Source organism: Misgurnus anguillicaudatus, chromosome 1 (genome assembly GCF_027580225.2).
Source record: "Misgurnus anguillicaudatus chromosome 1, ASM2758022v2, whole genome shotgun sequence".
NCBI lineage: Eukaryota > Metazoa > Chordata > Actinopteri > Cypriniformes > Cobitidae > Misgurnus > Misgurnus anguillicaudatus.
Genome location: NC_073337.2, coordinates 29761134 through 29785191, shown reverse-complemented (window position 1 = coordinate 29785191; position 24058 = coordinate 29761134). Strand labels below are relative to the sequence as shown.

General features: G+C 35.7%; 3 protein-coding genes across 7 annotated transcripts; 2 read left to right on the top strand and 1 right to left on the bottom strand.

The window, feature by feature from the left end:
* Positions 1-1030: 1030 nt before the first annotated feature.
* Positions 1031-7880, bottom strand: LOC129432154 (suppressor APC domain-containing protein 1). Of its 3 annotated transcripts, none has more exons than XM_055190371.2 (6): positions 7745-7880; positions 4216-4352; positions 3981-4089; positions 1656-1791; positions 1407-1564; positions 1031-1320 (listed from the first exon to the last, which is right to left on the bottom strand). In XM_055190371.2, the coding sequence occupies exons 3-6, from the start codon at positions 4065-4067 to the stop codon at positions 1231-1233; spliced, it is 471 nt and encodes a 156-aa protein (XP_055046346.2). In that variant the 5' UTR covers positions 4068-4089; positions 4216-4352; positions 7745-7880; the 3' UTR covers positions 1031-1230. The 3 variants fall into 3 exon arrangements, with proteins under 3 accessions (XP_055046346.2, XP_055046344.2, XP_055046345.2); XM_055190369.2 differs by having other exon boundaries at positions 1160-1320; positions 1407-1562; positions 1642-1791; positions 7745-7874; XM_055190370.2 differs by having other exon boundaries at positions 1160-1320; positions 1407-1562; positions 1642-1791; positions 7755-7773.
* Positions 6656-11841, top strand: cdkn1d (cyclin-dependent kinase inhibitor 1D). The gene is made up of 3 exons (XM_055190372.2): positions 6656-7011; positions 8177-8598; positions 9538-11841. The coding sequence occupies exons 2-3, from the start codon at positions 8181-8183 to the stop codon at positions 9591-9593; spliced, it is 474 nt and encodes a 157-aa protein (XP_055046347.2). The 5' UTR covers positions 6656-7011; positions 8177-8180; the 3' UTR covers positions 9594-11841.
* Positions 11842-12883: 1042 nt separating this feature from the next.
* Positions 12884-21839, top strand: LOC129432153 (tripartite motif-containing protein 16-like protein). 3 transcript variants are annotated; one of them, XM_073869351.1, is made up of 8 exons: positions 12922-13034; positions 13186-13275; positions 13498-13550; positions 16035-16629; positions 17911-18144; positions 18250-18406; positions 19546-19605; positions 21082-21839. In XM_073869351.1, the coding sequence occupies exons 3-8, from the start codon at positions 13534-13536 to the stop codon at positions 21600-21602; spliced, it is 1584 nt and encodes a 527-aa protein (XP_073725452.1). In that variant the 5' UTR covers positions 12922-13034; positions 13186-13275; positions 13498-13533; the 3' UTR covers positions 21603-21839. The 3 variants fall into 3 exon arrangements, with proteins under 3 accessions (XP_055046343.2, XP_073725452.1, XP_073725447.1); XM_073869346.1 differs by having other exon boundaries at positions 12923-13034; positions 13186-13328; XM_055190368.2 differs by lacking the exon at positions 13186-13275 and having other exon boundaries at positions 12884-13034.
* The last annotated feature ends 2219 nt before the right edge of the window (positions 21840-24058 follow it).

The window sequence follows — 24058 nt, the reverse complement described above, 5'->3', positions numbered from 1 at the left end:
GTCGAACACACCTATTGATTGACAGTCGTTACTTAGTCCCGCCCCCAGAGATGACGCAACTAGTTATGTTTCGCTTGAAAGCTGAGGGCTCGCGTGTATTCAAGCCATAGGAAAGTGTGCGTACATTTAAAAGTAAGTTTCATTTCCTCATATGTTACCGTATTTACTCTTGATTATATTGATACTGTTGTATTATGTGTTGCAACGTTCTGATGTCAAGTGTATTCGTATTCCGTGACGCTAATGCTAGCGGTATGATTGTGTGCATTATATATGCACGTGTGTTCCGATGCACGCTGCATAAGTCTAATAACGATCTATTTTCCATATGTTTACTTAAGTATTTACACTTTACAGATGTTATTGAGCTATACATTTATGTGGTTTGTGAGATTACACTCGATTGAGATGTGGTTATAAGATGATAATCACGTGTAAATTGATAGTAAATTGTTTACATTTATAGCCATGTATCCTCACGTGTTTATCCTTTGATTTAAACATTTATCATTATTGTTGTAAACTGATTATTTATATTTTTGTTTATTATAGAAACCACACTTACATTAAAATAGTGATTGGACCTTTGGACTTTGTGCATTCTTACCGATGCCCCGTGATGATCCCAATTTAGTCAGAACCAGTTAATACAGTCCTTAAACCTCTTTAACAGTTTCATTATTGCACTTAAAATATTGGAAAAGTGAGGACAAGTTAAACAAAAGTAGGGGAATAAATCTTTGAGCACTGTAAGAGTCACATTTCAAATCAAATAGTATGCATCATTACCTTACCTTCTACTATATAAAATACTCCTGCTAAACCCAAATCTTCTTAGATGAGATTATGCCGCCCCCTGCTGGACAGCAAAGGTTCAAATTGAAATGTTTTCCATTCATGGCCGTGGGAAATAGGGGTGCTGAGGGTGCCAAAGCCCCCCCTTCGGAAAGCATTGGTAAGATGATATGACTTAAAAGTAAAGCTTTGAAACACGTTTTTCATTTTCACTTTTATTTATATATTTTTCTAAACATTACTTTATTTTTACATGTTGTCAACTGTGTTTTGTGACGTGACTACCCTAATTAGAATATTCAAATTGGAAAACAAGCTAGTATTTACTCAGCTAACTATAAATCCTTCAGATGATAAAAGCAAATTTGAAAACAAATTTGCACAGAAATTCACTTCATGATCTGAATGATCCTTAAAGTTGAAGGTATCTGATGATCACACAGTCTTGCTGGAGGATAGCAGGCGCTGGAGTTGAGCCTTCTCGAGCTCCAACATGGAAATTTGTAGATTCTGTTGAATCAACTCCTGTGATAAAAACATCCACACAATGCTTGTTGTAATACTCTGAAAATGAACAGGAGTGCGTGATATTGGTACAATCGATATCTGACCTGGACGAGTGTGGCATTGGTCCAGCGGAGATCCCAATCTGAACCTTCTCCTTCCTCTGGGGCCGGATTGCTCCAGAGACAAGTGTCACTCATCAGTGTTCCCAGACTTCCATGTACACGCTGCATACATGACCGCAAAGCACACGAAAACCTGTCCTGTAATGACACAAGGAAAAAACACATAGGAGGCGCATGAAAGCAACTTTACTCAGTTGTGTTATCTGACGGTTCGTACCTCTCTCTCCGGGTCTCCTGTGCTTGAGTTAACTTCTCTTTGTAAGTTCAGCTGCAGTCGATTCTGGTACCATTGGTGTGCCTTTTCCAGAACCTGTAATCCAGCCCACAGAGCATCCTTTTCCCTTTCCATATCTCGTCGTCTCTTTAGCTAAGAGAAATTGTATTTGTAACTTTGTATTATTATAAACAGATAATAAACATGATTTAATTTCTAAAATTAACTTTGAGCAATCACAGCAGAGCAATGACCACACAAGTATGGCGGGACAGCTCGGTATGCTTCATTTTTGGGAGGTTTTCCACTGTGTAAAGTACCTGGTACTTTTTTAGCACCCCATGATGAGGTTTAACCTGCAATTCATCGACTGACCACTAGAGGCAGGCTCCAAAAGGAAGCCAATTCCCATAGACCTCCATGTTAAAATGGACAACTTTACAGTAGAAAATAATATATTTACAGCCTGGTACAAAAAGTGTTTTTGGTATAGCTAATTTTGCCCTTTATGACATCTGTGAGGGGGGTGTATTTTTTTGTAACTCATCCGTTTAATATTATATTAAGCCTTAAACTTCTGCATAATTAAGGGCGTGGCCGCTTGAGTGATGATTGAACAGCCACTGCTGTCAGTAGAGTCCAGCTAGGTGGGCGTGGTTTCAGCAACCAGTCACCTCAGCTTCACCCACATCCCGCCTCTTTACCCATTCTCGGATATCCGCGAGTGATGCGCGGTGACGCACGGCCAAGATGGCGACGGCAGGCAACACCTACTTTAATCTTCAGAAACCTATGGGTGACGTCATGGACACTACGTCCATATTTTTTATAGTCTATGGGTTCCACGCAAGCTGTACCAATATTAAAATGTGATGCAGATCACTGATTGGTCAGAGAGTATCATCACCACCAGCATCATTACTAAATGCAAGATAAGCTTACAATTTATATGTGTGTATATAAATATATATCTCCCAAGGGTTTTTCCCTCCTAGGACTTTTTTTATTTCCTCGGCTAAACAGCCCGGGGTTTTTTTCTCCTAGGGGTTTTTTTCCCCCGGGGAGGCAGCCTTCTTCTAGACTTTACATTAGTAATACGCTCGCTTATAATGTCGAGTCATAGCCGCAGCAAATTTGACTGCTTATGCTATCGTGTATTATGTTGTGCTATCTGTCGTTTTTCTGTGCTTTTACTGCTTCTATTAATGTAAAGCTGCTTTGAAACAATTAAGTATTGTGAAAAGCGCAATATAAATAAATTTGAATTGAATTGAATATATATGGCAATTTTATTATACATATATTTTTAAATATATTTTAAAGCATTGATATTCCACTTTGAAGCGAATGCTGTGGAAATGCAAACCGAGCCAAAGTAGCCACGTCATGCCGAGCCTAGTTGTACCACACAGTGGAAAAGCGCTTTTAGTGTCCAACTGTTTTATTTACTATTTTAACTATTATCTTTTTTTATCCAGTATTTTTTTTCAATATTTAGTAAGATGCCACTTTAAGATTATCTTTCAAGTGTCTGTGGGCTGTACTGCTCTAAGGAAGAAAGAGTTGCTTGGATCAAAAGTCACGCAGAATATGAAACTTTCAAAAATATCAAGCACATTAAAGCAGCTGAATATTTGTTACAATTTGAAATGTTGCAAAAAAATTTTTAAAGCATTTAATAAAACATGTGCTTGGATTGTGTATTTATTAGAACTGGACGATATATGTTTTTTTTAAATACTATTGCTGTCATAGCCGTATATGCGATATCCATATTGCAGAGAGTTGCGACAACTTCCATTTATTTTACGTGTCTATAATTTGTGTGTTGCATGCAGATTGTCCAAATTAGACCAATCAGAAGGGCCCTTAATAAATACCCGCCAAGTAGGTCTCACAATGTTATCCTATCGGCTAGACCGCGAGCGCAAACCTAGCGGCTTAAAGCAGAGAGCGGAAAATAAATATGGCATGAGTAGCGACGAGCGAAGAAAACTACAGCGACAAACTCGTGAAATTGTTTTTAGCCTGAATTACATTTAATTACATTAGAAGAATATGTATTACCTGTTTATTTCAGTATAATAATCACACATCTAAATTAATTTAAAAAATAGCTAATAAAAATATTGCAAGAAATACAGTTACCGCAATATTCAACAGTAGATTTATCATTATTATTATTATTATTATTATAATTATTATGCATATAGAATATTTTCTTAATACTGTGCAGCACTAGTATTAATGTATGTATGGTGCAATCTAGAGATTTGAATTTTTTTTTTTTAACAAGGATCCTGTCTGGTCTACAAAATGTTAACAAAATCTGCCCCCCTTACCCAGAGGAAGCAGTGCAGAGCATCAAGACTAAACAGGCTGTTCTGCAGAGGAACGATGAGGACTGTGTATGAGCTGTCATATGCCATGTGCTCAAACACCAGCGGGACCCTAAACACACAAACACATGATGAAAGAGAGAGAGAGAGAGAGAGAGAGAGGGAGAGGGAGAGGGCAAACTAATGCTTCCTCTTTTCCATCACTGCAAAAACGGTCACAGTAAACATCCTCACTTACCTTACACGTTGACAAAATGTAGGCTACATATGCAACACTTTTCTTCTCTGTGCTGACTGTCAGTTGAAATGATTTTCTCTTTCTCACATTCGGCCTTTGTCTGTTCCAACATGTTACGGAATGTGACCAAACCTGGACTGAAATAATACCAGGCGTGTTCACATGGTGTATTTTGTAAAATAGACCAATAGTACTCATGAGAACTAGACGGATGACTGTAGTTTCGGGGTATAAAGTAAAAAAAATACAATTATTATCCCCAAATTCACTCAAGCATAAAAATCGCATTCAAAGTATAATCACTGATTGTGTGTTGTTCTATACAAATCCTTTTAAACAACTATATCAGACGCACATAGATACCAACAATCTGTAGAAACAATTCAACAGTGGTGATAATCAGGAAAAAAGCTTCATGATGCAATGCAGAAATATGACAGAAATAAAATCACTTTTATTTTAACATTAATTGCAGGTGCATTGTTAGCATTATTTTAATGGTTGCTGTAATCCCAGAAGACCTCTTATAAGGGTGGTTTCTCAGACAGGGTTTATAGTCCCAGACTAATTCTGGGTTCACACCAGACGCGTTTGAGGCGTCAAATTCATGTCTACCGCACGTAGTTGGACGCTTGAACATTTTGAGTGTAATCGCTTCATTCTCGCGTGAAAACCACATGGAAATTGGTGTCATCGGAGGGGCTTCTGCCACTCTGCTCGCTTCCTGTAATCACGTCACTACTAGAGCAAGCTCCTGATTGGTTAACGCAGCGCGTTTTTACCCAAAAGTTTAAATTTTTTGACTCGCAGGTTTCTCGCGGCAACGCTTAATTCGTGCCATTCGCGCGAACTAAATGCTACATGCCTCATTCGACCGCGATGTGCGTCAACGCGTCTTTACATTGACTTAACAATAAAATCACTCGCGTTCTTTTTTTTTAAAAAAGAGGACATTAATCAACATTACCATAATGTAAATGTACCCAAGTTAGCTCAAAAGTGCTAATATTCATCGGCAGTCCTGCTTGCGCTTGACGCCTCTATCGCGGCTGATGTGAACACAGCATAAAATGCATATTTGAGCTGCTTTAAAAACACCTTGTCCTGACTGATTTTAACAAAAATCAGTGACATTGTTTTGTCTTAAGATGCACACCTGTGTTGTTTCTGTTTTGTAATGTTAGTTTGGAAAAACTTCTTAATGACCTAATATAAATAAGGCCTAGTCCTGAATTAACCCAATCCCTGTCTGGGAAACTGCCCCTAAAAGTATGAGTGAATGAATGCACTGAACACAGACGAGCAGAACAGCAGATTTATGATTTAAATTTGGTTTTTGGATGGATGCAGGAGTCCAACAGCTTGTACTGCGGCAGTTGCTTGATGTTATTGATTTTGCCCGGACATCAGCGGCCTCTAGTGGATAGCCATTGTAATTGCCATTTTTAAATTCAGATTCATTATAAGAGGGACAGTTCACCCAAAAAATAAAAAATAAATATAATATTTTGAGGAATTTTGTAAACTTCCATAGGTTGATACAGGTTTGTAACATGAGTGAGTAAATGATGACAGAATTTTCATTTTTGGATGAACTATCCCTTTAACATCAAGTGTGCAAATCCATATACTGTATTTCCTGCACTTGCTCAACAGATAAAAAATTTATTCTTTCAGCTCAAAGCCCTGGTCGTGATCATTATGTCCTAGTATAACTTTGTTATGGAATTTTATTTTAAAATTTAATAAATTGTTCACCAATTCACTGGCATGTTCAGTAGATTTTTTTTCTGGCCATTTACTGTAAGCTGATAGAGAGGAAAGTGTTTACAAATTAACTGTTATGGGAAAAAACAATACTTTTTTTTAATGATATATAAACACAGAGTAATACAGAGACCTGAAATAAAAAAATAAAAAAACTATTGTATTTCATTATTAACCAAAAAGTGGCCAATTTTGGCTGACTTCACCGAGTGTTTTGGCTAAATGTTATTATTATTATTATTATTATTATTTTGCAAAAAACAGATAAAAATATAAGTGTGTAAACGAACACTTAATGTGCAACCTGTAACTCAAAAATGTATATTTTGTATGGAAATATATAATAGACAGCTGCTGTGATGTTGGGCTTCCTCTAAAATTTTACTTTTACTTTTTATATGACTTAGAATGTCATTTTAATATTTTTTTATTCTGTTATTTTTTATAAATGTCCTTTATCTTGAATACTTTCTGGTTAACAAAGCGTTCAAATCTCTCTCTCTCTCTCTCTCTCTCTCTCTCTCTCTCTCTCTCTCTCTCTCTCTCTCTCTCTCTCTCTTCAGTTGCGGGTTTGTGGCTCCTCCTCGTCACGTTGCACATCAACGTGACCAAAGTTCCTGGCCGCGCGCCAATTCCGAGCGTGACGCAAGCAAACGCTGAACGCTTGTCACGCGGAGGGGGTGTGTGGGGGTTTGACCCAGTTTCCGCGTAAACATGGACGTGGAAAACCACAAACTTCCCGTTATTTTTACAAAGACCTCGGAGCGCATGTAACCCAAGCCTATATGATTTTAAGTTCGTATGAATGTATAAACGCGTGCTTTGATGTTTATATCGCGGAGCGCTGAACCGTTGCGCCTGTCACGTGACTGGGGGCGGTCCCCGCGATCATAACAAACAACTCGCAGCAGATGAGACGAGATGTTTTTATGAGGGTCGTTGCTTTTTATTTTGTTTCTGCTTTGGATCAGGAAGTGCATTTGGATCATATCCACCTCGATCAATAAGTGTGAATATTTCAATCGAATGGTGAGTACATGCTACTTTTATTTTCTCTCGAACACTTCTGTTTCATATATAATAGTTAAAATATTATTAATCTTCATATGTGCATCTATATGTGTGTGTATAAACTGTGTATAAATTTAGTTTTCTATCCTTATCAGTTTCTCGTGTGTTGTGTGTGTGTTTGTAGTAGCCGTGTGGCGTTGTAGTAATTTGATAGGCGTGCGCGTGCCACGCAAACTTTTTCGACGTAAACAAGTCTCCGTGCAGAGCACGCGGTCGCGTGCATTAATAAACTGTGTTGTTTTTTGTTATTTTAAGCACATTTTGTTGGATTTGTCAGTGTACTAATTTGACATTAAAGATTAAGCATGCAGATTTTAAACTAAGCCAGGTGTTGCTTTTAGATTTCTGCATCTTTAGCTAAGTTAGGTGCTGACCACGTGTGTATTTAAAGTAGGAACTGTTTGTAGAAAGTCGGTCCGCTGCATCTCTCTCTCTCTTTCTCTTATGGTGTTCATTATATTGCACTATATACTTTATATAAATAATACACATTTGATATCAAATCAGATATAAAATGTGTTTACCATATGGTATTAATGTCTTTATTATAGTATCACTCTGGATAAATACTCTTTCAACCAACCATTACTTAAAACAATCAGGATTTAATTTCAGAGTTTGAGTAAAAGAAAAAACATTGTTCAGTAAGTTAGTTCCTGTGTTTCTATGTATACCATATTGCATAACTTACTATTGTATACCATCAGCACATTTCCGAGATACGATGAAAAGCCATCCAATTCTTGTGCACAGAGCAAAAACGTCAATGTAGGCTGTGTCCCAAATGGCGCAATTCATGTGACGGTGTGTGAATGGTTGTTAAGTCCACACGACAGCAGGGTGTCACATTTTAGGTTTCCAAAGGGTGCTCATTGGCGCCCCCTTTCCAGTCATGCACCCTTAATGCACACAGATGTGATCTTATATATATACTGTGTTGAATGAAAGTTTAATTTTGAATAATTTTACATACTTTTACTATCATATTGACCCACCATGTCCGTAATCCTTATAATATTACACAAGCAATATTACAACTTCTATTCAATTACGCAGTCCTAATTTGAATCACTCTACCCACACAAACTTAGAAGTAAAATCCCATTTCTCTCCTTTAACCTAGGAACATGTCTGTGACACCAGCCGAGCGTTGTTGTGAACCACTAGAGGAGCAGGAGGACATTAAACCTGAGGCATTGGTTCGTCGGAATCTGTTCGGTCCCGTGGATCACCAGCAGTTGCAGCAGGACTTTCAGAGATTGATAAGCATGAGTGTTGAGATCGCAAAGCAGCGCTGGAACTTTGACTTTCAGAGGGACCAGCCGGTCTCCGGCACCATCGAGTGGGAGGAGCTGCCGTGCCAGGATGTGCCGGTGTTCTACCATAATTGTGTGGTGAGGCCCGGTATGCCGAGGAATAGAGATGGTTCCTTCACAACTGATGCGACAGAAAAATATCCGGAGCGACGTAGTAGAGGAACTTTGAGAGGAACTAAGCCAGAGCAGAGATTTCTGAGAGTCAAACGGAAACAAGCGAACATCACAGGTGAGGGAGTAGATTCTAATGCATTGCAACTATTGGGCGTTCACACCAAATGCGAATTCAACTATTTGCGCGATTAGATTACATATAAAGTCAGTGCAATACGTGAACTCGCGCAGGGCGATGAGAATGACGCTAATCGGGTGGCGTGTTTGCAGCGAAAATACGTTTTTGCGGCAATTGCCGCCCGATTAGCGTCATTCTCATCGCCCTGCATGAGTTCGCATGTTAAATATATTCAACTTAAGCAAAAAATTCACATGACACGAACTTAAATCCCACAACTAATTTTTAGCGAGGAACGCGATCACTAGCATTTGGTGTGTAGGCAGCATAAGTGTTTATTTACAAGTACACATATAGTATAAGGTTACATAGTAAGTCAGATGTAGGCATGCTTAAGGGTAGGGATGCACCAAAATGTAACCCCCCAAAAATATAAAATAAATGCAAATAAAATGTATTTGGTGACATTAAGGAATGCCACTAAATAAAAATGAGGGAAGACTAATATTAATACAATTTAAAAAAAAAAAGTTTTACATAGTTTTTTTTAAGTTGATTTCAGTTTTAAGCCAAATGCATCCAGTATTTTCATTTCGGCACATCACTTCTTGGGCCTTTATGTTTGCTAGATTTATTTTATCTGTTAAAATGCATCTCTGCTACCCTTTCAGTGTAAACTCACCCACCATAATCAGTAACCCCAGTTTTTAAAGGCTAAACAGTTTACATTTTTGACCATGTGATCACACAACCACCACAAAAATGTCCCTTATTGTGTCTATAAGGTGGCTGAAGAGCAAATTGTTTATGAATACTACATAATTCATAAATTACTTGAAACTATGTGTACTATTGCTTTTTGTATAAGTTGCCGATGTCTCCGAATATATTGTTGTAATATTTTTCATTTTATAAAACCTATTTTCTGTCTTTCAGACTTTTTCAGAGTGACCAAGAAAAGGTTTCTTGATCATAAAAACTCAGGAGAGTAAATATCAACACAAACCACAAAACGTTACTGGATCATTTTTGGTTGTATAAATGTATATACAATATCTGCACATTGTTCCGCTAACAGTTAGTTTTGTATACTTATTACGTTTTAAAATTTTTAAAAAAGTGAATGTTTTCTGCATTATAAATACTTACCCCATAGTATATATACATACATACATACATACATAAGATATGAACACTGTATATAATATTACAGTGAATCTCCCAATTTTTTTTAATTATCTGTAAAACAACATGGAACAATAATATACCATCTAAATGATTTTGCAGGTTACTTTTGATATCATTCAGTAAATAAATTCCCATATATTTAGTTGACTTAGAAACTTCTATCTAGTTTATTCAAGTTTTTTTTTATTCACTTATTTTATAATTTGATTAAAATTATCTAAAGAAATCTTGATATTATATTGTAACAATCAAATCTGAAAAGTACTTTGGGGTAAGTATTTAAAATGCAGAAAACATATTTACATATACTGTTTCAAATACTGTGAAAGTCTGCAAAATGCACTATAAAATGACTGTTTGTAAAGCTTTTGGTGATCTCGTGACATAGCAATCATTAAGATTCCAAATGCAGTAGATATATATTGTACACAGTATTTTGTAACTGTTGTTTGTAACAATCATTTAAAGTCCTGTAATTATTTTGTTAACACTTTACAATAAGATTGTATTTGTTAAGTTAGTAAATGCATTAGCTAACACGATCTAGCATAAGCATTATAGTTTATAGTATTTATTCATCTTGGTTAAAATTAGTTAATACCAGTACAATTATTCATATTCATTGTGATTTAACTAATGTTAAATAATATTAATCAATTCTGCAAAACTATATTGTTCATTGTTAAATCATGTTAGCTAATGCGTGCAAAACTTAACATGAACTAAAATTAGAATTCACATTAGCCAATGAAATAACTAACGTTAACATATACAACTTTATTGTAAAGTGTTATTTTTACTTATTTTTATATCTGAAAATGCATTATAAATTGACAATGCAAAACATGTATAGGATAAGTATCTGAGCCATTTATTTAGTTTAAATTTGTTTGGTGTATTAATAACTATTCTTTAACAGACTTACCTAGCAAAATACATACCCGGTATGCTACACTTGGATCTTTTTGAGATTAACCAAACTAAGACTTTTATGAAACACATAAAAAAGTGTACCCGAGCCAGTGTCTTGAGGGGGCTGTTCACATTTTGCGTCTAAAAGCTGATTGGATTGTTCTTGTCACATGACCTGTGGTGCATGCACAGCATTGTGAAAGTTGAAATATTCTTAAATCTGTGTGATGCCATTGCATCTGGAAAAAAGAGCACTTCGCTCCCTATTTAATCATGCTTGCCGCACACCTTTTTAACAATAACGTACTTGCGCATGCAAAATATGAACGGCCCCTTATGAGGCTACTTTATAACTACCTTTCCTGTTTTTCATCACATAGAAATCAAAGACATTTTTCATCTTTTGTTCAATTGTTTTATGTTTTTGTTGGATTATTTTTTAATGTACCTACTCAAATGTGTGTGGTTTAGTTGAAGGTTATATCAGATTTTAATAAGGCAGCTATTTCATTTAACCAAAGTATTTGCTCCTGATAAGTAAAGGCGCTTCTGGACTTCTGTTAAAGGATTAAATGAAGTCACTACATGGTACCATGTGCTCAGAAACTGAACACCAGACTGCATTCATAGCTCCGTTCATCTTAAACACACTTTCCGAGATTTTTTTTGCAGCTTTGTATATCTTTTAAAATTGTATTAATTGCCTTAAAATAGTTTTCTACCTCAAAATTTACAAATATCTTTATTGATATGCACTCACACATATAAGAAAACATTGTAGCATTTGTTTTTGATCTTTGTAGCAGTTTTACACGATGATGTACTTTAAATGTCCCAGTTTTCTTTTTTTAAAGTGATTCATGTTTGCTGTGTCATTTTGTTTTTGCTATATAAAAAGTGCCTCTTGATATCACATGTTAAATTTTGCACTATGTCAACCTGATGTCAGAAAGTGACTTTTACCATACATCATGTCTCAATGCAATAAATGCTTTGTATTGTAATTAATGCATGGTATTTTGTCAACAATTATCCAGGTATAGTTCGCTGTGATTGTATGTTACGGATATGTTAAAACAAGTTGATTTAACAAAAATAATGTATATGCAAAAGTAAACCATAAAATTATGTTTAAAGCTATTGGTTTTTGGTGTTGTCTTTATTAAGCATTCATTTGGATAATAATTTAATTATTTAAAACAATGGGGAAATGGGTCAAAACAATACAAACCATTAATAACTAAAAAGGAATTACAATATATAGGAGTTCACAATGAAAATTGTACGTAATTAGTCTCTCAACTCTGAGATCATTTTGATACCAGTTTTAAAGTTGGATGTGTCATACGCCTTTAAACATGGCAGAGTTGATCAGCTGTAGGTGTGCCTTTAACATTTGGTATTATTTGGCATATTGCACCTTTTAAACAATTTAGTGTCATTGAAGTGAACATATATAATAGTATTTACATAATATTTCACCCAAAAATGAAAATTCTGTCATCGTTTTCTCGTCCTCATGTTATTTAAAATCTGTATAAATTCCTTTGTTCTGATGAACACAAAAGAAGATATTTTGATAAATGATGGAAAGCACCCCACTGATTGTAACCATTGACTTCCATGGTAGGAAAACAAATATTATTGATGTATTGTGATAAATGATGATGAGCACACAATTGATTGTAACCACTGACTTCCATAGTCAAATATTGGGGATGTATTGTGAAAAATGATGATGAGCACACAGTTGACTACTCATTGAATTCCATCATATTTGTTTTTGCTACTATGGAAGTCAATGTTTACAATTAGCTGTGTGCTTATCATCATTTTTCAAAATATCTTCTTTTGTGTTCATCAGAAAAAATAAATAAATAAATACAGGTTTACAACAACATGTAAATGAGAAAATGATAACAAAAAATATTATTTTTGGATTAACTATCCCTTTTACTAATGGACAGATACGTCAAGCCTTAAAAAAACTACCAGATGAAGGTCCAAGAACAGATCATAATAGCTATACTACTGATAAAACAGGTAAACAATATATTTTTTAAAACATACAATGTGCTATTCAATTATTTAAATATTTACTTAAAATCTCGGGGGCTACTTCAACTAAATAATTTAGGTCATTGTGTTCTGCTGAGAAGTTTAAAACCTTAGGCTCGAGGAGAAAACTGTTTCTTATCACCAGCTCCCCCTGCTGTTAGGTTTTGTAATCGCATAAGCATTTTGTCGGATGCTAACATGCTAACAACAACATCTAGTTAGCCTGTTTACTCATCGCTTAACATCATGACGCGTTCACGAAGACTTTTAACGAGGTAAAGATCACTAGAAGGAGTCTTAATTTTGCAATTAATTATATTTTATATGTAGTTTTTAGTAATGACTATTAATAAACTGAATATTCAGAGCGCTCAGAACTCTTGCATAATTTAACCGGAAATAGCAGCGGTTTCACTTTCGTTTCAGCTCCTCTCAGTCAGACACCAGAAAGATTCGAGCTTACATGAGCAACAACTGGGAAACATCGATGCTCCTGTAACGATATATAGTTAGGAGTTAAATTCATGCAAGTTTGACTCGAATCAATTTCGAGTATTGACGATCGTGTGGTGCGTTTATTAGTTTTAAGCTGTTAAATAATAAATTGTATTATGTATATGGAAGTTGTTCGCATGTGTTTGGCATCTCATGTTATTGTATGTTTTTCTAATATATCGGTTTTATTATCTTGAGGCATTTGTGTAATGTATTATTATGTGTATTATTGTGTTTTTCTAGGATTGTTTTCTCTTTATTCCTGTGGAAATCCGTGGCATGTATTCCTTGTGCAGGTAACGTTCAGATTTATTATCTTGTGTTTCATTTTTAAGTTTGACTTCATTATATGTTATAATAGCTTATACTATGCGAAATGTAGGCTATATCTAGTCAAGAGAGGATTATTTACCCAATTTTTTTAGTGTTCAGGGTTTCATAGATTGTAATAAGATGTATATCACTGTTGTTTATTGAGAATTTCTTCCCATGTGAAATAAATCTGTAGTATTAGTTTGAATAAACTGAAGTAAATTGTAATATGCTGTTGTATATTAATTATGCTATAGTATGGTGGTTTAATTACTATAGTATACTGTATTCTCTAATATTAACTATAGTGGCATAATAAATTATTATACTAGGTATGTTGCTAAAATCTTCAAAATGGATAAATGGTAAAACTAGTTGTTCAGATAGAAAGAGATTGAAAAGAGCTTTTAAATGAGACCAAGATCAGGTTTATGGGTTCAGGAATAACAAAATACTGGACATTTGAAACTCAAAAATCATCACTTTATTTTGTCCCATGTTTTACATTTAAATTCAAGAAAATTATAAAGTTTTTTTGCTGTAACTTTTTTAAATATTGAGATATTGATCTGAATCTTTCAGGATAAGCGGTTTGTCATATCCTTCTGAAAAGTCAGATATATAAAACCACCAAATAACACTTTTTTTCAGAATATCGCTAATAACCCCAAGATTGGCTTCAAGATCTTATTTGTTTTTAACCAAAGGGTTAAACTTGTTTATCTAATGTCCTTTACAAGTTTTAGATTAAAAACAAAAATATTCAATTCATAACTATTTTATTGTTTTACATTTACATTAGATTTCGCACACATTCTAATACAGACATCTATGGCTATACGACTGCTTCACATTCTTTGTCCATCCAAGCAGATTTTGGGGGTGGTAAAACTCCCCTGGTCATCGTTCAAATGTATAAAAATTTAGTTCACTTGTAGTTTAGCAATTAAACTAAATGTCTATTACAATTTCAAGAATTTCTTTACTCAACTTCAGTAAAAACAACGACGATTTTACAAACAATAGACTTTGGCGAGCTTGCATGGCCAGTAGTTAAACATAAAAGGTGGTGACTGAAAACGAAATAATAATATGAATAAAAAATGAAATAAACAAATAAAAAAAATTAAAATGTCACCATCAACAAACCAACAGAAGCATTATTTTGAACAACACCGCGCACCACCTGAGGAAATCTTGAGTTTTGTTGAGTGGAACCAAAAAGTCAGCCGCGACAGCGGAGTTAGCAACATACCTAATTATACTGTAATATTTACGGTTGTAATGTTAAAACACAACAATATCTAAGGATTTTACCCTAATTTTCTATAGTAAGAACTTAAAGGAAATTAATGAAATTACAGGGGGAAAAACTTAAGCTGGTTTGATGCTTAAAGAAGAGTTTTAAGGGATAAAGGTCTTTTTTACAGTTTTTCAAAAATTCGTCCTTAAGCATTGCTATAATGAAATGATTACTGCACTGTTTTCTACGTACACACCAAACGCAGGGTATCGCATTACTCGCTCTAGATTACTCGTGGGATTTAACCTTGTACCATGCAAATTTTTCGCTTGAATTTAATATTTTCAACTTGGGGAAGACACGTTTGAGGCGAATAGCACGTGTTTTTGTGGTAAATGCGCCACCCATATTGCGAGGAATTGTCTAATCGCGTCTATGACTTTGTATGTAATCTACTCGCGCAAATTGTTGAACTCGTGTCTGGTGTAAACCCACGGACGGTAATGGTGTGGATGTGCTGCACGATTATGACAAAAAATAATAATTGTCGATTATTCACCTTGATCTTGTAATTGCAGTTAATAATGACATTTAATAGATTTTACATTAAAGTATCAAAATGTTTTATAACTTTCTGTGAAGCAGCTGCATGGTAACATCCAAAACCAGATAATATACATAATATAACAAATAATAGTTATGGAGTTATGTTCAAAAATGCAAAACGAATGGCTTAAGGACACGTCAACTTATTAATAATTCACCACTGTATTTGGTGCACAAACATACTGTCACAAATGGACATTTGTAATTGAGGCTTTTGGCAATTATGTAACTATTTTACCCATAATTGTAATCCTGATTAGTTTTTCGATGAATTGTGCGGCCCTAGGTGTGGTCGTGGTTCTCTGCAGTTACCATCTTTATTTTTAGCACGAGATTTGCCGACAAACCTGTTTTCCACACATCAGTCAAACACAGAACCAGGAAACGATTTTAACTCCATATGTAAAACAAACAGAAACTTTTCTGGTTACATATGTAAACTCAGTTTCCTAAGAAAGAGAAACCTTTCATCTGGTATGACGCTATGTGAATCGCTCTCTCTCATATCCAGTCAGACAGTGACCCAGGGGAATTGTTTTCGCCACCAACGGTGCAAAAGTAGGGTGTTATTGTATTTGCATATAGTGATCTCTGTTTCTCTGTTGTTTTGTACATGCAGTGAAATGGCAGAAGCCAGTATTTCAGTGTCTAAGGACGAGTTCAGCTGTTCGGTGTGTCTGCAATTACTAAACGATCCGGTGACTATTCCCTGTGGACATAATTATTGTATGATATGTATCTCAAAGTACTGGAATCAGGATGATCAGAAGGGAGTCCACAGCTGCCCTCAATGCAGAAAGAGCTTCAGTCCAAGACCTGATCTGAATAAAAACACTGTTATAGCTGGAATGGTGGAGAAACTGAAGAAGACTAGAAAAGCTATTCCTGCTCACTCTCATCCTGGACCTGGGGATACTGGAAAAAAACACAAAGCCATCAATCTGGCATGTCAAAACTCAGACGGTCAAAATAATTTCGAGCAACATGAAGAATTTAACTCGGGTAAGCGGCACAAGGTGACTGATGATGGCACCGGACAACTTCAGCAGATGATCTGCCCTCAGCATGGTCAAATTTTGGATATTAACTCTACTGATCAACACGGTGTGTGTCATCTGTGTAAACTAAAGGAGACTCAGAAAAAATACCAGCAGAAAATCCAGATGAGACAGAAGCAGATTCAGGAGTTACGAGCATGTGTGGAGTCTCACAAGGTGAGTTTGAGCACAACAACAACAACTGGGTGCCTTTTAGTGTGCACCACTTCAAGTGGACCAGGGCATGCTTGATCTTATTGTGTACAAGCACGGTAAAGACCAATCAGACTGGTCAAACAAACTAGCCTTTGGGGATCAAAGATCCTCGGGCACGGATCGAATAGTGTGAGTACACCATCAGTCAGGACTCTCCTCCGGTAGTGGAGAACTTTCCAATCTCTTTAGGTACATTTACATATAACCAAATGATCAGTTTGTAATCGTATTGTTGGCTCAATCGGATTGAAAAGCCTTCATGTGAACACCTTAATCAATACGATTAAAGTCAATCAGATGCAAATTTGTATTGTATTGAAATGTGCGGTGTAGTCCGATCTGTGATCCAATCAGCAGGAGAAAAGTACGCATCTAAACGCGTGAATCGTAGTTTTTTTCTCAATCGAATGCAAAAATACCTTGTGGACATGCACAGAACAATTGTGCTCAAGTTCATGTCTTATATTTACCTTTTATTTACGTATTACATAATTCTCATCACAGACATACAATAGCCAGGCAATGGCAACACGCATTATAAAGGTAAATATAACATTACATAAAGCAATAAATTAGCGTCGTGCCTTACGAAAAGTGTTTTCTTTGCCTATATCTGAAATCTTTGACTTTGTAGTACATCCAGAGATAAAGCGTGAACTCACGAGAGATGCTGTGTTGCCAAGTCCTCTGCTTTTTTGCGGACTTCAGATTTGGGATACCGTTTAATCTGTTTCTGCAATATTTTTTTCTGCAGGTTAAAGATGAAAGGATTTTATTTATTATGTATTGGTATTTGGGCTGTGGCTAGTCATTAGGATGCTTTTGGGCTAGTTTAGCTGTCCATTAGGCTGGTTTTGAAACGTGAATCTGGCAACCCTGCGCTTGCGCAGACTTTTGGTTCAGATTACATTGAATGTACATGTACATTTTAATCAGATTGCAGTGTTAAGGGTACACATAAATAGGCATGGGTCGTATTAGATTCTGGCGATATGATAACCGTAAGCAAAAATAGCACAGTGTTGCGGTATTGCCATTGTAACAATAAAATTTGTTGTTTTCAAATGTCTGCGTATAGAACATCAACTTTTCGACTGGACACAATACATTTTATTTATACATTTAATCTGATTAACCTTTAATCAGATTAAATTCAGTCGGATTGACAAAATTTTGTGCATGTAAACAGCCAATGATGTGTGAGGAGTCATTAAGAGCTGATTGTATTGTGTGTCTTTACAGCGCTCTGCACAGACGGCAGTGGAGGATTGTGAGATTATGTTTACTGAGCTGATCTCATCTATTGAGAAAAGCCGCTCTGAGGTGTCACAGCTGATCAGAGATCAGGAAAATGCTGCAGTGAGTCAAACTGAAGGACTTTTGGATCAGCTAGAGAAGGAGATTGATGATCTGAGGAGAAGAGATGATGAGCTGGAGGAGCTTTCAAACACAAATTATGACATTAATTTTCTGCAGGTAAAGGAGATGTGAAAAACAGAGCAGTGGTCTTTATGAAGGGAAGAGCGTGTTTTAATATTTCATGTCTTTATTTTTTTGTTGTTTGTCTTTGTGTCTGTTTAGAAATTCCAGTCGATTTCTGCTCCTCCTGAATCTCCAGACTCATCCAGCATCACTGTCATGTCTCTCTCTTTTGATGATGTTGGTAAATCTGTATCTCATCTGAGAGACAACCTGGAGCGTTTCTGCAGAGAAGAGCTAGAAAAGATTTCTGATAGAGGTAAAGTATCAGTCATTTACTACTTAGAATCACATTATATATTCAATCAAAGCAAAATAAGCTTCTGAAAAAAAATTTTAATCCAGAAACAATGTGTTGTGTTTATCAAAAAAATTTTTGGGCATAGAAATACAAACTCTATTTTTAACGTGACCAAAAAATGTCAGGTGGTACAACCAAGTATACGTAAATAGAAATAATATTAGGAATATAAAATATATATAACTAAGTGAAATTTTTGCAAAATAATCCTTAGAGTATATACAGTGCTAAACACATTATTATTATTGTGGTGGTTGTGTATTTTAACCATATTAATTCAGAATTACTGAATGCGTTCAGGTATACTATCATTAGCATCTGATTATACTTTTAAATACAGATAAATAATCATATAAGTATACAAATAAATGCATTTAATACAGACCTATTATTTGTATAAAATAACAAATACGTAGCATCACATTTTCAAATCCTAATAAGAGGTTTTGCATACAAGAGCATTTTCTTCGTTTTTTATTGGTTGTACCTCCTGACATGGAAAGTGTACTTTTACTCAGTCATAAGATCACATGGGGTCTTCTGTATTATGCGATATCATATTGCACCCACACATATGTCATGTCATTAGCTGGGTACCCATCTCACAGATTTTGTGCACTTTTTGAAGTATTGCATAAGAAATGAGTGATGGAAACGCCAAATTTCGAATAAAAAATCCCTTAATTCGCCAAAATATTTTACGCTGGCTTGAGGTGGTTTTTGACGTATTCGATAAAGTATAAATGCGAATAATGGGAGATGAAATGCATTTACTGAATAAATTCTGATGTAGCAAACATTAAACCCCTGTGAAATTCAAAATCAAACATTTTGCATTCCTTTTTATCTGCACAGCATTCAGTTTGACAATTACAAGCTATATTGCTAGTTAATTAATAACTTGCCCAATAATTTAATGGAAACGCACCTAATTCACTTTTGTTTTGCGAAAATTTTGAAAAGATTTGCTTCGCGTTTAAATGGAAACCCAGCTAGTGACAATTATCATGTAGAAATACAATTCATTCAATCTGAAATGTTTTGGGTATAATTTCAGTCAACATTATTTACTTAAAATTGTCTGTTTGTTTCCAAAGTGAAATACACAGAGATTACTCTCTGCCCTGAACCCAAGACCAGGAATGAGTTTCTTCCATGTAAGTTTATCATAAACATGATTACATAGATTAAAATGATCATCAACCAGACTAAATAAACTGTCAGAGACATAATCTAAAAAATCTAGAAATCACAATGTATGTTTTTTTACCTATTTATTTGTATGATACAGCTGCAAATAAGTATTTGAACACCTGAGAAAGTCAATGTTAATATTTGGTACAGTAGCCTTTGTTTGCAATAAGAGGTCAAATGTTCCCTGTAGTTTTTCACCAGGTTTGCACACACTGCAGGAGGGATTTTGGCCCACTTCTCTAGATCAGTCAGGTTTCTGGCCTGTCAGTGAGAAACACGGAGTTTGAGCTCCCTCCAAAGGTTCTCTATTGGGTTTAGGTCTGGAGACTGGCTAGGCCACACCTGGCTATCCTGGCTGTTTGCTGTGGGCCATTGTCATGTTGGAAGATGATCTTCAATGCTCTAACTGAGGGAAGGAGGTTGTTCCCTAAAATCACGCAATACATGGCCATCCTCTCTTTAATACAGTGCAGTCGCCCTGTCCCATGTGCAGAAAAACACCCCCAAAGCATGATGCTACTACCCTTATGCTTCACAGTAGGGATGGTGTTCTTGGGATGGTACTCATCATTCTTCTTCCTCCAAACATGTTTAGTGAATTATGACCAAAAAGTTATATTTTGGTCTCTTCTGACAACATGACTTTATCCCATGACTCCTCTGGATCATCCAAATGGTCATTGGCAAACTTAAGACGGGCCTGGACATGTGCTGGTTTAAGCAGGGGAACCTTCCGTGCTATGCATGATTTCAAACCATGACGTCTTAGTGTATTACCAACAGTATCCTTAAAAACTGTGGTCCCAGCTTATTTCAGATCATTGACCAGCTCCTCCCGTGTAGTTCTAGGCTGATTCTCACCTTTCTTAGGATCATTGAGACCCTACAAGGTAAGATCTTGCATGGAGCCCCAGTCCGAGGGAGATTGACAGTCATGTTTAGCTTCTTCCATTTTCTAATGATTGCTCCAACAGTGGACCTTTTTTCACCAAGCTGCTTGGCAATTTCACCATAGCCCTTTCCAGCCTTGTGGAGGTTTACAATTTTGTCCATAGTGTCTTTGGACAGCTCTTTGGCCACGTTAGTAGTTGGATTCTTACTGATTGTATGGGGTGGACGGGTGTGTTTATGCAGCTAACAACCTCAAACAGATGCAAACAGAGGATAATAAATGGAGTGAAGGTGAACATTTTAAAGGCAGACTAACAGGTCTTTAAGGGGCAGAATTCTAGCTGATAGACAGGTGTTCAAATACTTATTTGCAGCTGTATCATACAAATAAATAGTTAAAAAATCATATATTGTGATTTCTGGATTTTTTGTCTCTCACAGTGAACATGATGCACCCACGATGACAATTTCAGACCCCTCCATGATTTCTGCATAATAACTAGATCGAATTTGAATGAAAACATCATTCAACCTTATGTTTCTTCCATATTATCATCGGCTGACACTGGATCCAAACACAGTGAATGAACGTTTACAACTTTCTGAGGAAAACCGAGTAGTTGCATACATTAGCAATGTCTGTCAGTATCCTGATCATCCGGACAGATTTCATCCTTTACTTCAGGTGTTGTGTAGAGAGATTGTGTGTGAACGCTGTTACTGGGAGGTTGAGTGGAGTAATAAGGTGAGTATATCAGTGTCATATAAGAGCATCGGTAGGAAGGGACGCGTTCATGAGTCTGAGTTTGGATTAAATGATCAATCGTGGAGTTTGTTCTGTTCTGACTCCAGTTACTCATTCACACACAATAAAATCAAGACTGAACTCCCTGTAGTGTCCAGATGTTGTAAAGTAGGAGTGTATGTGGATCACAGCAGAGGAACTTTGTCCTTCTACAATGTTTCAGACTCAATGACTCTCATCCACAGCGTCCAGACCACATTCACTCAACCTCTTTATCCAGGGTTTAAAATTCATTTAAAGTCTAAAGTGAAAATCTGTTATTAAACTGTAATGTAGATTGTATATAGCTTAAAAGCATAGTGATACTGCTAAGAGTGCACCAATACTATTTTTGTAAAGAGTGAGTACAAGTAACAATATTTTCTTTCTGGTGTTTATCGATATAGATACATGTACATTTTGTATTACTAACAGACTAATGCCAGCTTCTTTATAAATATGAACAATTGTAACTGAAAAGACATGATGTATAATAAAATAAAAATATCTGCGTACCACAAAGTTGTCAAAGCTCAAATATATTTCGATCCCACTACTAAACCAAGTGCAAAGTTAAAATATAACAATAAAACATCAGATATTTTTTTGATCTGCCTGTCACAAAGTAGTCAAAAAGCTTAAAACTAACTTTATAGAAACTACTGACTGCTGTAATGTAGTGATGGTCGATTTTGAAACACTCAAAAACATTTATGAATCTTTTGTTTCGAATCAGTGGTTCGAAGCGTGTTTTAAACTGGCCAAGCTTATTTATGTCATAACTGTTTTCAATCTTTTCGAAACTCTGAATGGTTAACACTACGGGGAATTGATCATAATTGACCAGTGTGTCTAATATGGTTAGGTGAACTTGCGTCAGATTTATTATGAAAGTTCATACAACATTTATCATTCTGACTCATAAAACTACAATTTTTAATACCAGATTTAATGACAAACATGTGCATTATTAAAATGGGAGTTAAAGGTACAATATGTAAGATAGTTGCAGTAAAATATCCAAAAACCACTAGTCCAATATTTTATCCAGCTGATTACTAACAATATCTCTTAATGTTTTCAACAACTTGTAAATCGTAAGAAAATTGCCATTCTAAACAGTGACATGGGGCAGTGCAGTCCCTGTTAATATCCACGTTGCCCTTTGTTACCACCTTTACTGACGTAGAAACCACATGACAACAGTGTCGTGGGCAAATGCGGAATATAGCATCTGTCGGGCTACTCGCTTGTTTATGGTAAATTTGTTGATCTGAACACTTAATTCTGTGCTGTGTTAGCACACCATTAAATTTGACTAATACTGTAACATCTATGACTAACAATTTAGTTTTGAACATTACATTAAACCTTACATAAAACACAACATTTATAAAATTTGATTACTTTACCTCATCTGTTAACATGATTTCTTGTTCCCATCTGATTCCTCAGTGGTTCTAATGTGTTAGCAACTCAGAAAGTTTATTAAAACGTTTTCCCAGCATCAAAATGTCTGGTTGTTGCGTTTGGTTGCACTAATATAATATACTAATATACGTATATATGTATCTGGCAACTTTGTCCATCTGCTAACGTCTTCTATCCACTCCACTATAGTACACGGATCTGTTAGCTGTGTTAAAGCAACACTAAAGACTTATTGCTCTTTGCTCCCCCTACAGGTTAGAAGCGTAATTGTTCATTACCACTGTCGTAAATACTGCAGCATAGCTGGCTCTGATTGAATTGTAGGTCTGCCGTAAAGCAAGTTTTTGTAGTTTTCACTCGAACTACAGGACCGCTACCCGACGGTTGGAAACTTCCTTAGTGCGGTTTTGGCCGATAGAGGGCTGCAAAGCGAATGTGAAAGTGCCATTCACCCTGTTTTGAGTGGATGAACCACTGAAACTTTTTGGAAACGTTATTTTAAGGTAAAAAAAACTCTTTGGTTTTGCTTTAAAAAAGTTGATAAAGTCAACTTATTAAAATAGCTTTCTCTCTCTGTGTTGCTTCACTGCTGATTCTTGCCATACTTCTGTTGCCTAAATGCACTCGCATACGCTGTCACGTCATCATTGTGAACAAACAGTAAAAGCGTCTATAGACGGTTTAATCAGGCGCACGTGCGGTGACGGATAAGCGTCTGGTCGGAACTTTACTTCTGGTTTCTGTTTGTTTAATGGTCTGACTAGTTGCTGAAACCGAACTCTTGAACATATACCTCGTCGAAAATAACAAATGTTTTGGGTTCCTATGTTATCTACGTGTTGTTTATTTTGCTTGTTATATAAATAAACTACTTTAAAAGGACTTTGTTGTTATTTATTCTTAACAGAGTTTACCGAAAGTTACGTGAAGACCACGAAAGCCGCGTGTTTATGTTGTTACTGTGAAACCGTCTATAAAGTCGCAATGAAATTCAAATAAACTGCAATTTGTTATGCAATATTGTGGTATTTTTTACAAATGATTTGAGGAAAAATTAATGTGAAGATATTTTGATAAATGATGATAAGCACACATCTGATTGTAACCATTGACTTCCATACTAGGAAAACAAATACAATGAAATTCTTCCATTTGTTTGTTTTCCTACTATGAAAGCTTGTAGTAATGACACTAAAATCATTTTGAAGTAGAAATGCAAGATGTCCAGCGCCATACTGTCATATACTGTACATGATTATAATATGAAAACAATGTATAGAATGTTGGGGATTCTTTGGTGCTTTAGTAAA

Bases quoted from the DNA above. Each gene is read 5' to 3' on its own strand.
- LOC129432154 (XM_055190369.2), bottom strand. From the start codon at position 4,067: ATGGCATATGACAGCTCATACACAGTCCTCATCGTTCCTCTGCAGAAC. The intron at 1,792-3,980 runs GTAAGGGGGGCA...AATTTCTCTTAG, and splicing joins CTCTGCACTGCTTCCTCTGG to CTAAAGAGACGACGAGATAT. The intron at 1,321-1,406 runs GTCAGATATCGA...TTTTTATCACAG, and splicing joins CCAATGCCACACTCGTCCAG to GAGTTGATTCAACAGAATCT.
- cdkn1d (XM_055190372.2), top strand. From the start codon at position 8,181: ATGTCTGTGACACCAGCCGAGCGTTGTTGTGAACCACTAGAGGAGCAG. The intron at 8,599-9,537 runs GTGAGGGAGTAG...TCTGTCTTTCAG, and splicing joins GAAACAAGCGAACATCACAG to ACTTTTTCAGAGTGACCAAG.
- LOC129432153 (XM_055190368.2), top strand. The intron at 18,145-18,249 runs GTAAAGGAGATG...GTGTCTGTTTAG, and splicing joins ATGACATTAATTTTCTGCAG to AAATTCCAGTCGATTTCTGC. The intron at 18,407-19,545 runs GTAAAGTATCAG...TTGTTTCCAAAG, and splicing joins AGAAAAGATTTCTGATAGAG to TGAAATACACAGAGATTACT.